Here is a 14,245-nt window from a genome sequence, read left to right on the forward strand (position 1 = left end):
TATATGCATTGCGTCCAGTCAGCCAGGAGACGGAGAGAGATGTGCCCCAACATAATTATTTTCAGCTTTCAAAACAATGATGGTAACTCCTTCCTTTCTTGATGCTGGTATGGTAGTGTCCCCATCCAGAAATCCTCAAATTGCAGGCATTCAGAATACTCAAACTACTTCAACAAAGGCTGTGCGTCAGAAAGACAAAGATAGCTACTCCTGGGGAGGACATGTTCTCTAGTAAAAGGTCAGTGTGTCGAGGGTGCAGCATTAGCGCCGCACCGTCATTTTGGCGCACTCCGCACCTCTTGACCTGAATGCAGCTCGTAAGGATACCCAATGACTACCCGAGCTACCGCGAATAACTGAGAATATTATACACTAGCACGACCACCACCTCATCTTGAGCCTGCTACTTTCCAGAATGCCGTTGTCATACAACAAGTTAGACCCCAGCGCCAAACAAATTCGTCTTTTGACTATCTTTCCGGATGAGAATGACGAGAACCTTGTTCGAGCATCGCTTCATGCCGTGTCTCTCAACAATGCCTGCGACTTCGAGGCCTTGTCTTACGTATGGGGTGACACCTCTGTGACCGTGGACATCTCAGTTGATGACTGCATTATTGGTGTAACAGCGAATCTGCATGCTTTCTTGCGGGGACTTCGCCAACCTGATTCAGAACGCACGGTGTGGGTTGATTATGTCTGCATCAATCAGAACGATATCTCGGAGCGGAACTCGCAGGTTCCTTTGATGTGTCAAATCTATTCGACTGCCACATCGGTGATTGCTTGGTTGGGAGATCTGAAGCCGGAAGCACTTGAGCTCATCGAGTGGTATCATGCCAACCAAGATGGGGATTATTATAATAGCATCTATGATAGCAAGGGTCTTCATGTTTTGGAAGCTATAGCGCTGTTCTGTTTATCTGCTAACGCACTGTGTGCCGCGCAGTATTGGCGTCGTCTATGGACATTCCAAGAGTGGCATCTCTCAAGACATGCCGTTGTATGCATGCATGGAAAGACGACTTTTACCATAGGGAACATCTTCAAGCGATTAAACACCGACATCGTCGTTGTCAGGCTTCTTGCTAATTGGCTTACCTCCTCACAGGGTGCATCTATAATAGCAGATACATACGGGACGGAAGATCTTTACAATGCCAGTCGTTTCCTCTTTGAAAGGCAGCAAGAACTCGACAGTCTCGTGATTAAGATCCCTCGAGATATTCTGCTCCTCAATCCAGATACCCCGCGTCTATCTAGGCTTGGGGATTTGCTATTGCTTACGGTTGACCGGCATTGCAGTAATCAACTGGACAATGTATATGCGTTATATGGGCTTTCTCCTGCGGCTAGGGAAATATACCCTCCCGACTATCGAAAGACCATCAGCCAGGTCAATCATGAAACAACTTCATTCGTCTTGGGACACGAAGCCAATATACGTATACTCAAGGACTTTGATTTTTGTTTCAGCTCTTCTAACAGGAACGACTCACTCCCTTCATGGGTTGTGGACTTCACCGCGACGGATCCGGAGCATCGAGCAAAGATGCAACCAAACTTAGACTTCTATAAAGCAGTGGCAATGGATGAGGTTCCCTGGAAGCCAATTCAAGATCATGCCCCTATAATCACAGATAATATGCAGACTCTCAAGCTCTGGTGTCAGAAGATAGGAGTTGCCTCTCCTCCATACTTGTTTGACTCACCAGCCTTGGACTGTCTTGGGCAGGTACAGGTGCTTGCCAAAACCGCCGCAACGCCCGATAATATATTCAAAGCTACTTATCACTACACTGGTTGCCAGGGTTATTTTATATCGAAAACATTCCTCGATATCATGAAAATTTCTGTCTCTGATGAGCATGAAAAGTTTCTGGAGGCAACGAGAGGATCTCTCCCAGCGCTTCGCCTCTGTTTTGAAAAGCTTACGGAAAAGCGATTTTTTACGATGGCCACCTCAACTGGAAGGAGTATTGTTGGCTTTACGGGTTGTGAGATTGAAGAAGGTGATCATATTGTCGTACCCTGTGGCATCGTCCAAGTGTTTGTTCTCCGCCCTATCCCAGAGAAGATGCTTGTGGATGGTGAAAAGGCCCAGTGCTTCAAGTTCATTGGGCGGGCTTTCGTCGAGAGCATATCACATCCAGAGGAAATTGATCCGGATCCTCTCCGTTCCGAATTGAAGAGAACACCTACTACACAGTTTTGTCTTCGATAAATGATTTTAGACAGGATAGACAAAGACATATCTCACTGTTGTGTGGGATACACCTCCCAATATATAGGCGTATACACTACATCCCAATGAAGCCTGCAAGTTTTCATTATTTGAGATATATAATATAGAGATACTGCCATGAGACTACCATAATAAGCATTGTATGCTAGTCTTGAATCAAGAAAAGGCCACATCTATCATTGATTCGATAGGACTACACGCGTATATAGGCTTTTAGGATATACAAGCCACATACCACATGACAAAGACAAAAAATGGAGCTGCGGGGAATCGAACCCCGGACCTCTCCCATGCTAAGGGAATATTATACCACTAAACCACAGCCCCATTTGATGAATATAGTAATTACTCTAGATTCTCTTTCAGCCACCCCCGGAGTGATCTGTGCTTACTTTGGCAGATTTGGTGGATAAGGGGAGGAGTGGGATTAGTGTGAGGCATGATGTTAAAATTGTGAGGGATGAGAAGAGGGCTGGCTGATGGGTGGGGTGCAGTGGTTTGTTGTTCAGGCAGATTGGAATACATAATATGTTGGGACAGATATCTCTACGTCGCTTGGCTGACTAGCCACGATATATCGTTTTTGGTCTAGCGTTAGTGCTTCGACATAACATCACCTTCATGGATATTCATTCAATACCCCTGTTCACTTAGTGATTTCCTCTGCGCATTATGGTTATCGAATGAGACTACATATTACTCCAATCAGTTCATTAGCTCTCATGCTGCTTTATCCCCTCCCACAGCCACAAGAACGTAGCCACTAGACGCGAGGCTCTATTTCCCTTGCTAGTGGCGTCTTCCAGATACAGTCTACGACATTGGAGATGCCGGTCAACCCTACAAATTAACCGAAAAGATAGATCGTTGTGATGAAGCATTCCAGAAGAATCTGTTGGGGACAAACTTACCTAGTGCATCGAACTCAAAGTAGTACACTACCAAGCCCACCTCAAAAAAAAAACATAACCAACAAAACATAGTTACACAAATAAAAACCCTGCTGTGCCTTACTGGAGGCGGCATGAGTATGAACTTGATATTGCATAGGGCTGAATACATCGTCTCTTAATACAATGATTCTTTCCAGGTCATCCTATAGATAGAGGACGGATTGTCAGAACTCTTAACCCCTGACTGCAAGGGACACTACTTTCACTGTTTTTGTCAGACGGAGTCTCCGCCTCTGTATGCAGGACACCAAATCTAGTTCAAATTCTGTCACTCCCTACACATGCCATAGTCTTTTGTGGTAGGCGGACGGAAGGGCCGAGAGAACTATGCTCTGCAAGGAGGCAAGATTTGACATGTTGTGACACTGGAACCATGAGCCAGAGAGAGTAGAGTATCAAACTCGGTAATGCAGCAGAATGGTGACGAAAGGGTCTATCTACAGGACACTGTATAGGGTTGCATTATGCGGGGTCCCTTTGGTAAATGGCATGTATACATCGGTGATTCCGAGCTCGGAGCCAACCGTGTAGTATAGTAAACTTCTAGCAGGTATGGATGTTAGATGCAGTGTAGAGATTTCAGTATATTCAACAGTCCCAACGCATTCAATCTCTACCTAGGTATCTGATACACGTCAACATCCCTCTCTATACAAGACATATATAACCCCAAGTTCATCACAATGCTAACAAACATCCACCCAAGTCCAATCTACACCATCATCCACCTCACCACGACACTAAACTATCACTATCACAATGAAACCCACCAACACAAACAAACCCCTCCACCTCCACCACCTCCCCACCCTAATCTGGCACTTCACCGAAAGCAACGTCCCAACTTTCGTCCTCCCCAACTCCGCCTTCGGCTTCCTGGGCGCCCACTCCGGCCCAGCCCTAACCACCTCCCCCACCTCCCCCCACCTATCCACCCTCCTCCCCCGCCTGCCCCTTCTAATCCTCTTCAACTGGGCCCTAGTCTTTATCTTCGACCTCTCCAACCAACGCCTCCCCGAATCCATCCACGAAGACCACCTCAAAAATTCCTGGCGCCCCCTCCCAACGAACCGCATAACAGCCAACGAAACGCGCCGTCTCCTTCTGGCTACCATACCCATCGTCCTAGGCATCACCTACACACTAGGCGTATGGCAAGAAACCTGCCCTATCCTGATCCTCACCTGGATGTATAATGACCTGAAGGGGGGTGATGAACTCATCCGTGATGGGATTATCGCTGTTGCTTATGGGTTGTATAATATTGCTTCGTTGAAGATTGCCTGTAAGGGGATAGAGCCGTCTGAGCAGGGATATCGCTGGGCTATCATGACCAGCGGGGTGATACTCACCACGATGCAGATTCAGGATCTGAAGGATGTGGCGGGGGATCGCACCCGCGGGTGACAGACGGTTCCGCTGGCGTTCGGGGAGTGGTGGTCCAGGTGGTCCATCGCGGGGTTTGTTGTCGGGTGGAGTGTTCTCTGTGTGGGGTTTTGGGGGTTGGAGGGGTGGGTGTGGTATTTGGTTGTTGGGGGCGTAGGGGGGTTGGTTGTGGGGAGGGTGTTGATTGGGAGGACGGTGGAAGGGGATGCGGCGGCGTGGAGGTTGTGGTGTGTGTGGTTGATGGTGTTGTATGGGTTGCCTTGTTTGGGGTGGATGGAGTGGATGGAGTGGAAGGGTTTGGTGTAGGGACTTTATAGACTCAAGTACTACTAGTAATTTGCTAGGCGCAAAGGATGTCGGGTGAGTCTATCATCAATAACATGGATGAACCGACCAATGGCATCTGGATTAGGAACAGGGATGTAGAAGTGACTAATTAGCAACGTCTCTGTCTACTCTACCTATAGCCATAGAATTATAGGATAGGTGATCTTAAGAAATGCCATCTACTGCTACCCTACAACAACAGCATCCAACAGTATCCGCTTCCTCAACTCTCACTCCCAATAACTCTCTAATACGTATACTTAAACCCAGCCAATCCCTCAATCGGCTTCCCCCCACGATCAACCCGCTTATTTGCCCGCCAGAACTTGAAGCTGAGTCCCGCCACTACCAGAATAATCAGCGCGTTCGCAATCATCGTGGTCAACAGCCCGGGCCGGTAGTTCGGGGCATCTTGGGCCCTAAAGACTGTTGTGCCGATGATGCCTCCGATACTACCCCCGCCGATGAGGGTGGCGGATGTGAAGGCGCGTTTCCATTGGCCGCGGACGTTGTTACTAGTTTGCTGCATTAGCCCTGAGATATCAGGTAGAGAGGGTAGTAATTATGGGGAAGGGCTTACCTCTGCCATGAGACTAATGCCGGACAGTTCGCGTTGGCTACACTTCCATCAGCATGACGATCATACTTTCAAGCGAAGGATACTCACCAGCAATAGTCGCCAGAAAAACACCAAAATACCGTGGCCCTGACTCTTTGAGATACCCCAACAGCGCAAGCCCCAGCAAACCCATAGCAGCATTCGCAGCAATGATCGGCCCCCTCAGGTGCCATTTATCGGCATAGACCGCCTGGGTGTACATCACTATCGCCGCTGCAACATACGGCGGAGCCACCAGACACTGGGCCTTAGCTACCGAAAATCCCATACTGTCCTCTAGAATGATAGGAAGGAAGTAGGCGATCGAGTAGCTGTTCGCTGTGGTGAGCATATACATGGCCGCGTATGCCCAGACTTTGCTATCTGCGCCGCTGCGGAGATAACTTTTCAATGTGAATGGCTCCATGTAGACGTCCGAGCGGTCGTTCTCGATCGTAGCTACCACGTAGGCGGCCTCTGATTCGTTGAGAAAGTGCCATGACTTGGGGGATTGTTCGGGAAAGTCGACGAGGATGGCGTAGGAGCCGATGCCCATTACGCAGGTTAGGATGCCTTCGATCTGTGGTGATCTGCATTAGTGTTTGTCTGTAGGGTCTGTGTGGTAGGGGCAGTACAATGAAGATCCACCTCCACCCGGACTTGCCGCCGAGTCCATCCATCTGCATCAGTCCATATGCGAGAATACCGCCGAATCCGGATGCCGTACTGCCAATCAGGTAGAAGAGGGCATTCCGCTTCTGTAGTTCGAAGCGAGGGTACCAGGTACTAAGGAGGTAAACGCAGCCTGGGTAGAAACCTGCTTCCAGGGCACCAAGAATGACCCGCAGTCCAGCCAGCACTGGCCATGTTGGCGAGAGGCCAAAGCCCTAGTTGTAATCAGTCAACACCTCCACTACACCTCTGAACAGTATAACACCCCACAATCGTAAAACTTACAATCATCACGATTCCCCACATCAAAACAATAGCAGAAAGAAACAGCCTCGGCCCAAGTTTCCGAATAATTACCGTCATGGGGGGCTGAAACACAGTATAGGTGATGAAAAAGACCAACGAGCTAATACTGTAGCCATTATTCTTGGCATTCATCTTCAATTCTTCCTGCATCCTATCAGTACAACAAATTGAGTTAGCTTAATCTCTTGGCCAAGCCATGGCCTTGAAGCGGGGTTGAAAGAAGACTGGAAAGCCCATACCCGGCAACCGAGGCAGCTCCCAAGTTGGTTCTATCCAGCAGACTGATGCAATATAGACAACCCAGTGGGATTACAAGACGAATGTCGATTCGTCTCGTGAGTCTTTTTTTCTCCTTCGGAGTAAAGTAGTCAAGGGATTCTCCGGGTTGAATGCTGTTCTTCTCGGCATCTTCGATGTGAGATGCCTCTAAGGCTTTTTCTGCTTCCATTGCTGCGGGTACGGGGGATTCTTCTTTCATGCTTGGAGGCTTCGGGATGGAGGATTGGGATGCATTTCTTGACTGCTGTAATGGGATGGCATTATATAGCTCTCAAAGGGATAGGCATAGACGAAAGTTTCCCCGCATAATGACCCCGCAGATCTATTACCCCGGATTTCGCCATTGCAGGCCAAGGGTAAACATAACTCGAGGAGAGAGAATTGAGTTGTGGGTAACGATAGGACACGTCACGAGTCCCGCAGCTGTACGGTAGATGGAAAGTCCATGGCAGGTCACTTGGTACTTGGCACCGAGGGACAAGAGAATCAGTGGAAGGGATCATTTGGGCCCTGTTCCGTGTGGCGAGGGACTCGTATAATACGACAGAATGGATCTTGGTTCTTTTATAGCCAGAGCCTGGATCATCTCTGGGTATATTAAAGTTATCAGTATCGTTCTCGAGTCTTTCGGCTCTCCCGAGGCAGCCCGGGGAGGAGGACTGATCTGGGAATTAGAGTTTGTTATCTCTGTTCCAAGTCATGACATCAACATGTCCATGTGAGATATGATTGAACCGTCTGATTTGGCAAGCTAGTGACCCAAAGTACCTAAACGGAAGTGTTTCCGCGATTCATCAGCATTTCATCAGCAGTCTGCGCTGCAAGTTCAGTCTGCGGGGGCTTCTTATAAGCTATTAACCCATGAAAACTGCATATTGTAACAACTCGGGTCGTACAAGAGGCTGTTGGCAGATAGTCCTTATTCATAAAAAGGAAAGATAATCATCTTCGATGAAAGTTTGTGAAGGTTGGGGAGATCGCCAAGGATATAAATGACATATTCCCGGCCAATGCTAGATGAATCACCGATGATATCCGTGTCTAAGCATAACAGCTGATAGTACCAAAACATAAACCTCACAACTCTAGTGGTATCTAAACAAATTCCTTCCATAAATCAAACCAGTTAAGCCACAACGCCAGCAGAATTATAGAGACAGCCACACTGTTAATACCCCCCCAAAGGATAATGGCTAATGGAACGATGTGGCGCAACATAGTAATCCTGGTATGGATGATTCTCCATCGAGAAGTCCGCAGTCGCCATGAGCGGATTAATCACCCCAGCTGGCACCTTGGGCCGGGCAGGAGTATGATCCGCGGTCAAAGGATGGTCACTGTTGAATAACGCCAGGATATCTTCCGACATATGCATTGGAGGACCGTGAGAGTCACTCCAGCCCCAGGCTTCCTGAAGCTCCTGCTTCACGTGCTCTGCCTTCCAACCCGTCTGCTTTATAATGTCCTCGAGGATGCCCAAGGCCTCTTGTTGAGCTTCCCTAGTCGCTAGGCACTCCGCGGCAATAGCGAGGAAACGGATCGATAGACTTGCGACTCCGCTGCTTCACATTAGCCATTGATTCAGTTATACGCATACTGACAACGTACCGATCCCTGGAGTGGGCCACGATGCCGCAGATATCCCTTGCATGGCTTTGCTGTACGGTCTGCATCTCGGCACTGTACTCTGACTCGACAGGATTTGTCTTCGTAAGCAGGATGCGTGCAGTATGGTATAGTAGTCGAGCGATGATCGTGGAACGCTTGATCAGCCTATAAATGTTAATATGGCATGTGCGAATAGATCAACCGATGCTCACCATATCTGTGGAAAGACGGATTTAGAGTTTGTCTGCCACGATTGAATATATCCCAGAGGCATCATGGACCGCGGTACGGCTCGAGCCCACTGATCGCACCACTCATTATAAGTGCACCATTCCTGATAACGTTGGCTAATCCGCACGTCGTTGGCAGCCTCCAGTGCCGGTGGTTGGGCTAGCGATCGAAAGTTCGCAATTTTGGCGCAAATGAAGACCATCTGATGCGTCCAGGCTTCTTCATTGCCTGCAACACTTGGCTGTGCATGGTTCAGATCCAGTTCAACGCCCCACGTGTCCGGGTCCCAGGAAAGCGTCCAATTGAAATGCAAACAGCTGAGTAGTTCCATGCTTACATTCAACCAGAAACAAGCACCTCCCAGTCCCTGCGTTTTGGCATTCCAGTGACACTCTTTGATTAAAGCTCGCGCACCAGCAATGTGGCTCATGCCTTGAATTGGTCGGCCAGACATTAACTCGTAGATGTTCAGAAGAATCGCCGTAGTTGCGCATAGAGCCGAGTCACGATCAGGGTCTTGTAATGAGCGAAGAAGATATTGTGAGGCGACATTGTGATGTTCTGCGGCCTTCTCCTCCCCGTATGAGGCGTCCACGTGGAAAAGATGCCTTGCACCGCATGCCAACAGGGCTTTGAGAAGCATAGGTTCTTCGAGCGCATGGAATGGCAGAATATGCGTGAACTATGGAAATAAGCAACTGACGACACGTCGCAAGGTTCGACAACTTACATGTTTCACCGCATCCATCGAATCCATCCATAGTCCAACCTCTTCAACAAATACCTGTAGCAGGTATACTTCTTCTGGGTTGTTGAGACAAGTATGGTTGGTAGCATTGATATGACCATCTTTTGTGGACCTGAACGGAGCAAAGGATGCACTTTGGTCGTAAAAAGCAGGGGCATTTGGTGGGCCGCTAAACGGTCCTGCCAGACTCCCGGACTGGGGCGTCCCGAAGCCATGTACGAACGAGGCACTCAGACTAGGAGTCAGACAAGACCCTGTCGCATTCCCCTTCTCCAACGAAGGTTCCGCCACTTCGGAAGGATATCTCTCAATCCCGCCCACATATTCAGACGCTATAAGCCGCGACTCATCCCGAAACGTCACACCCGTCGCTGGTATACGGACTACGCAGTGCGGGGGTGTCGATTTCTGGATATCTATGAAGTTTAAGCGAATTCCACGTCTGCACACTCTGCCCGACTTCCGGCAATTTTGGCATCGGTGCAACGCCTCGTCGCACTTCAGGTGACGTTCCCGACATGTTAAGCAGCCTGTCCGCACTCGCCTCGGCTTCGCAAGGACAATCTTGCTTTTTCGCTTGGCGGCTGACGGGCGTGGCGCATCCAACGATGTGCTGTTTGGTGTTGAAACTCCGCCCTCGTCGGATGGGCTCGTGTCTTGTGTGATAGCCTCGGTCGTAACAGCCAAACTGTTTTCGTCGAGATCGAACTCGAGTATATCGGTGATCTGCCCTGAAGCGGTCAGGTCCAGTGAAAGATCCAGGTCCGACGGGACAGAGACATGGTCGCTGAGAGCTGACGCCATGTCAGGCTGCTTCAATCAACGATAACCCGTCGAGCCTGAATCACAGTATATCGTCCAGTCTTGGGTTATGATCATCAGCAAACCCCAGATTCAGCCCCCGAAACTGTCACTCCCGAGCATTCTGCCAACCACAAGATCTATAGCGCCGTCCGGCTTCCTAACGCAGCACCACTTCACATAGATATTCGGGGCCGATAAGATAAGTGACGTAGTTGACAGGGATGGCCAACTCTGATCGAAGATTTGCGCACGATTCGAAGGTTTTCAAGGTGACACCGAAATTTAAATGCATAGGCACCGGTATTTGGAAGCGATCTAAGGGTCGTTGATCTGCTCGAGATTGTTGTTAGCTTATGTATAGTGATATAAAATAGCGTGCAGTCACAGTCAGACCTTATAGATTAACAGCAGAAGGAGACAATGAAGTGTCGTCAACCAACTCACACTGGCAATAGAGAGACAGACCGGGGAATCTCAAAAGATCCGCGGGGAATCGTGACTCCGGGTAGGAGAGACTAGTCCCAGAATGGTCTAGGCGACCGATCAATACCGCGGCAGAACAAAGAAGCGATACGGTCCCGCTCAATTATTTCATTTCATAGTCTACTTGAAGTGGCATCTTTCACAAATTCGTATTTTCATTTATATGATTTGCCGTAAAGTGTTCGCACCTCTTTATAAAAACTCGCAATTTTGTTCAACATTACCTTTATCCATAACTTTTGGCATTGGGTCGTAAATCAATGAGGTCTTCAGCAACGTGCTGCTCATATAGCAGCTGCAAGAGAGGTCTATGTTATCGCCGTCTACATTCCTTCGGTCAACACCATGTACTGTAGCAGATCAGCAGCTCAAGTTCTTATGCTTTAGTTCCCAGTCTGGGAACTCGGACTCGAAGGTGCAGAATGAGCATAAGAGCACCCCAGATGGCAGCAGAGAAGAAAGTAGCGCGAAGGGCAGCTGCATACGCTCCGATCACTAGTCAAGATTTAGTATCTCTAACTTCCACGGGTACATATATCCAACACTTACCCTGTTGCTGATGCATTGAATCGAGTTTCGCGATTGCTTGGACGGATTTGCGAACAAGGAGGATGACATCCTCCTTGTTTGGTCCGGTGACCATCTCTTCGAGTTGATACACGAGGGTGTTCTGGAAGATCCAGCTGCTGGTTGCGACACCCATCACCGATCCGAGATTTCTCCACAAACCCAAGGTCGTCGTGGCCACGGCCTGGTCCTCTTGATCAGTAGTGGCAAGAACCGATACCATTAGCGAGGGGAAAGAGCATCCTTGTCCGAGACTGGAAAGCGAAACGCAAACCATCGCAAGCCAATCAGGCGTACCAACGCCCATGGAAGCGGCAGCGCAACCACCGAGCAGTAGAAAGATGTCGCCAAAGATGATGGTTGGCTTAAGCCGTTTAGTCCAAGTGATGATGAAGCCTGTCGACACACTGGAGATCGTCACCGCAAGAGTTGAGCCAATTAGCCTGAGACCCGAGTCAGTCGGAGTAGCTAGCTTGACTGCCTGAAAATACAGGGGCGCATTGAAGACCATGGTGTTAACGGAGATGGCGCCGAAGAAGTTTCCAAAGATAAGGCTGGCACGAGGCTCCTGTACCAATAGCGAAATTGGCATAACTCCCCGCTCCACGGTCCGCTCATAGCGAACAAAAACAACAGCTAAGATGAAGGATGAGATCAAGGACGTGATAACAATGGGGTGAGTCCAGCTGAACACATTACCACCCAGATTCAGTCCCATAATCAATGAAGTCACACCGACGACAAGTATGAACGAGCCGACAAGGTCAATGCTCTTGAGGAGCTGCATCAGACTCTTCCTCTCTGTTTTGGCCCTCTTCAAGCCCAGGTCGGCAGGGGTTGTCCAAGCTGCCACGATGAAGTAAACAAAGATGAAGGGCAATTGCACGAGGAACGCACCTCTCCACCCCACTTGGTCGCACAGGAACCCGCCGAAGGCCAAGCCAAGGCAACCACCAATGCCCAGACAGAGGTTGATGTAGGACTGATAGACGCCTCGGTATTCAAGGCGCACGAGATCACTGGAGAGTATCATGCCCATGGAGAACACACCACCAGCTCCGAGTCCGCAAAACGCTCGAGCAGCGATGAAGCTGAACATGCTTTGGGCGGCTGCGCACCATGCCGTTGTGACGAAAAAGATGGCAATGGCGAAAAGGTAGACCGGCTTCCTTCCAAATGTGTCAGAAATGCGCCCAAAAAGCGGGAGGAAAGCGGTAGATGTCAATAGGAACGCGGTCGATAGCCAAGATGCGGAGTTCGAAGCGTGGAAGTAGGAGGTTATAACAGGGTGACTCGAAGCCATCAAGGTGGAGTCAAAAAATCCGATCACGTATCCCATCAAGATACCAGAGAAGATAAGCCAGAATCTCATGGGTGAGACATTGATGAACCGTGAAGCATAGCCAGTAGGCTCACCGGCAACTCCATCTTCAGCATCTCCGGGCACTTGTTTCTGGCTCACAGGAGCAGAAGGGAGTCGCTCGAGATTGGGTTCAATATCAAGCCCTTGCGGGATTGAGGTGACTCTGGAGAGACTAAGCAACGCCGGGTCTTCCTCGGGGGCGAAGAGGGTTGAGGACAAGCTTGGATCAACATCCTTATCTACAGTCGTATCTTCTTGACTGGTGTATAATGATTGACGGGAAGATTGATGCAACAGTGGCGTAGACTCAGTAGCTTGGAGGGAAGATGGTGGCTTTCCATCTGTTGCATGGGGAGAAGTCATAATCGCAGTAGATGCGGTGAAAGAGATTGGATCAAATAATCACTCTAGAATACGACTTTGGAATAAACTTGAAGATCATAGAACATAGTATATGAAACTGAATATCTCCACTGAAACTTTGTTCATACAAAGAAGAAAAAGATAATTGAGAAAGAAAAGGAAAGGGAGCAGCCTACAAAGGGAGGTGTAATTCAGACGGGGAGACTGGCTGAGACAAATTTTATAGAGGGATTTTCTGGTGAGTGGCACTAAAGAATGCATGCTGCGGCACGGTGGATTCCCTCCCGCACGGAACTATGGATATGACTCGACTCGGTCAGCCTTTGCCTGCTCGACCTAATTGCGCGGAAAGACCAACCCATTCTCCACCGATTTGGACGGCTGCATTGGTTGGTTCACAGGCACGAGAAGCCCAAAATTCGACCTACCCGTTAAAGTTCTTCAAGATTCATGGTAGACATGAAGCCAACGAACCCTGGAAGCTGTTTTGATAAGCGCAGATAGCGGCATTGCTGCCTCCAACCCCTCATCTTCTAGTATGGATTTAGGATGCATGTGGACAGGATCCTTCTTGATGCACGCAAATGAGTGTCTTGCTCGTGCTGCGATTTCGGCCCACTCCCAGAGCATCACGTGTGTCTACTCTTGCTGATTGGCTCGACTGCAGTCATCGGACCCCAAACCGTGTATGCACCCTGCACAGTCTAACCCTAATGGGGATAGCGGCCCTCACAGCGATACCGGCAGAGTACATCTCGGTAAGGCATCAATACCGAGTGGACTATCCACTACTTTAGCACTTATCTATGGGGATGCAGTAGTCACCTGTGTCATCTGCGGAGCTGATGGCGTGCGAACTGTCAGGCCCAGGTACCATCATCTCTCTACCAATGGTTACTTTTCTCTTATGACATTGTTCGGACCCCTAGCCGAGCTCTGTCGTTTTCCGAAGCCAAGGATGAGTGATTTCTTTTAGACGGGTGAAGAGAATGAAGCCGCCGGTACTGCACAAGTCAATGGATCAGCCTTAGCAGATGACACAGTGCTGTATGCACGCAGCTTGCATGTTCAGTAAATAAGTGCTGCTGGAAGAACCCTGCCACATTGCACCAACTAGTTACAGGATTCAATCCCGACTGCATGCGGTGTGCAACTGGATACTTTGTATTCGTCTCTGCCCAATGCTTGAACAAAATTTACTCTTCAACCCTCCAATCACCTCCAATCCAGAAAGCAAGAGCCATCCGGTGGCCGCTTTGCTATGACATCCTCCCCGCATCAAGATGCATGATCAACCACTACTTGCAAAATA

The 14,245-nt window shown here is 49.1% G+C and overlaps 5 protein-coding genes and 1 non-coding gene across 6 annotated transcripts; 2 read left to right on the top strand and 4 right to left on the bottom strand.

The window, feature by feature from the left end:
• Window positions 1–357: 357 nt before the first annotated feature.
• Window positions 358–1,648, top strand: BO87DRAFT_345404 (HET domain-containing protein; the record flags this gene model as incomplete). Its single annotated transcript, XM_025620857.1, has 1 exon — window positions 358–1,648. A coding segment is annotated over exon 1 (1,233 nt), but the record flags the coding sequence as incomplete, so codon positions are not given.
• An 852-nt stretch (window positions 1,649–2,500) lies between these two features.
• On the bottom strand, window positions 2,501–2,572 carry BO87DRAFT_t260. Its single transcript has one exon. It is a non-coding gene; the product is annotated as a tRNA-Ala (tRNA).
• Window positions 2,573–3,957: 1,385 nt separating this feature from the next.
• On the top strand, window positions 3,958–4,890 carry BO87DRAFT_410778 (UbiA family prenyltransferase; the record flags this gene model as incomplete). The annotated part of the gene is made up of 2 exons (XM_025626370.1): window positions 3,958–4,578; window positions 4,609–4,890. 2 exons carry the CDS (start codon window positions 3,958–3,960, stop codon window positions 4,888–4,890), a joined length of 903 nt encoding a protein of 300 aa, XP_025474564.1.
• Window positions 4,891–5,158: 268 nt separating this feature from the next.
• BO87DRAFT_430881 (phthalate transporter) lies at window positions 5,159–6,935 on the bottom strand (the record flags this gene model as incomplete). Its single annotated transcript, XM_025627567.1, has 6 exons — window positions 5,159–5,426; window positions 5,492–5,528; window positions 5,579–6,089; window positions 6,145–6,396; window positions 6,467–6,638; window positions 6,727–6,935. The coding sequence occupies 6 exons, from the start codon at window positions 6,933–6,935 to the stop codon at window positions 5,159–5,161; spliced, it is 1,449 nt and encodes a 482-aa protein (XP_025474565.1).
• An 878-nt stretch (window positions 6,936–7,813) lies between these two features.
• On the bottom strand, window positions 7,814–10,243 carry BO87DRAFT_197795 (Zn(II)2Cys6 transcription factor). Its single transcript, XM_025618523.1, has 4 exons — window positions 9,336–10,243; window positions 8,587–9,287; window positions 8,375–8,539; window positions 7,814–8,325 (listed from the first exon to the last, which is right to left on the bottom strand). The coding sequence occupies exons 1-4, from the start codon at window positions 10,155–10,157 to the stop codon at window positions 7,935–7,937; spliced, it is 2,079 nt and encodes a 692-aa protein (XP_025474566.1). The 5' UTR covers window positions 10,158–10,243; the 3' UTR covers window positions 7,814–7,934.
• A 573-nt stretch (window positions 10,244–10,816) lies between these two features.
• On the bottom strand, window positions 10,817–13,126 carry BO87DRAFT_410781 (putative MFS multidrug transporter). Its single transcript, XM_025626371.1, has 2 exons — window positions 11,190–13,126; window positions 10,817–11,135 (listed from the first exon to the last, which is right to left on the bottom strand). The coding sequence occupies exons 1-2, from the start codon at window positions 12,931–12,933 to the stop codon at window positions 11,017–11,019; spliced, it is 1,863 nt and encodes a 620-aa protein (XP_025474567.1). The 5' UTR covers window positions 12,934–13,126; the 3' UTR covers window positions 10,817–11,016.
• Between the last annotated feature and the right edge of the window lie 1,119 nt (window positions 13,127–14,245).

The sequence above is a fragment of the Aspergillus neoniger genome (assembly GCF_003184625.1).
Source record: "Aspergillus neoniger CBS 115656 unplaced genomic scaffold BO87scaffold_54, whole genome shotgun sequence".
In the NCBI taxonomy this organism is placed as follows: Eukaryota; Fungi; Ascomycota; class Eurotiomycetes; order Eurotiales; family Aspergillaceae; genus Aspergillus; species Aspergillus neoniger.

What these genes read in the sequence shown, in the direction of transcription:
- BO87DRAFT_197795 (XM_025618523.1), bottom strand. Translation starts at nt 10,157, where the DNA reads ATGGCGTCAGCTCTCAGCGACCATGTCTCTGTCCCGTCGGACCTGGAT. An exon ending in CGATGGATGCGGTGAAACAT is followed by an intron (nt 9,288 to 9,335) that starts GTAAGTTGTCGA and finishes TTATTTCCATAG; the next exon opens with TTCACGCATATTCTGCCATT. An exon ending in GTGGCCCACTCCAGGGATCG is followed by an intron (nt 8,326 to 8,374) that starts GTACGTTGTCAG and finishes AATGTGAAGCAG; the next exon opens with CGGAGTCGCAAGTCTATCGA.
- BO87DRAFT_410781 (XM_025626371.1), bottom strand. Translation starts at nt 12,933, where the DNA reads ATGACTTCTCCCCATGCAACAGATGGAAAGCCACCATCTTCCCTCCAA. An exon ending in TTCAATGCATCAGCAACAGG is followed by an intron (nt 11,136 to 11,189) that starts GTAAGTGTTGGA and finishes AATCTTGACTAG; the next exon opens with TGATCGGAGCGTATGCAGCT.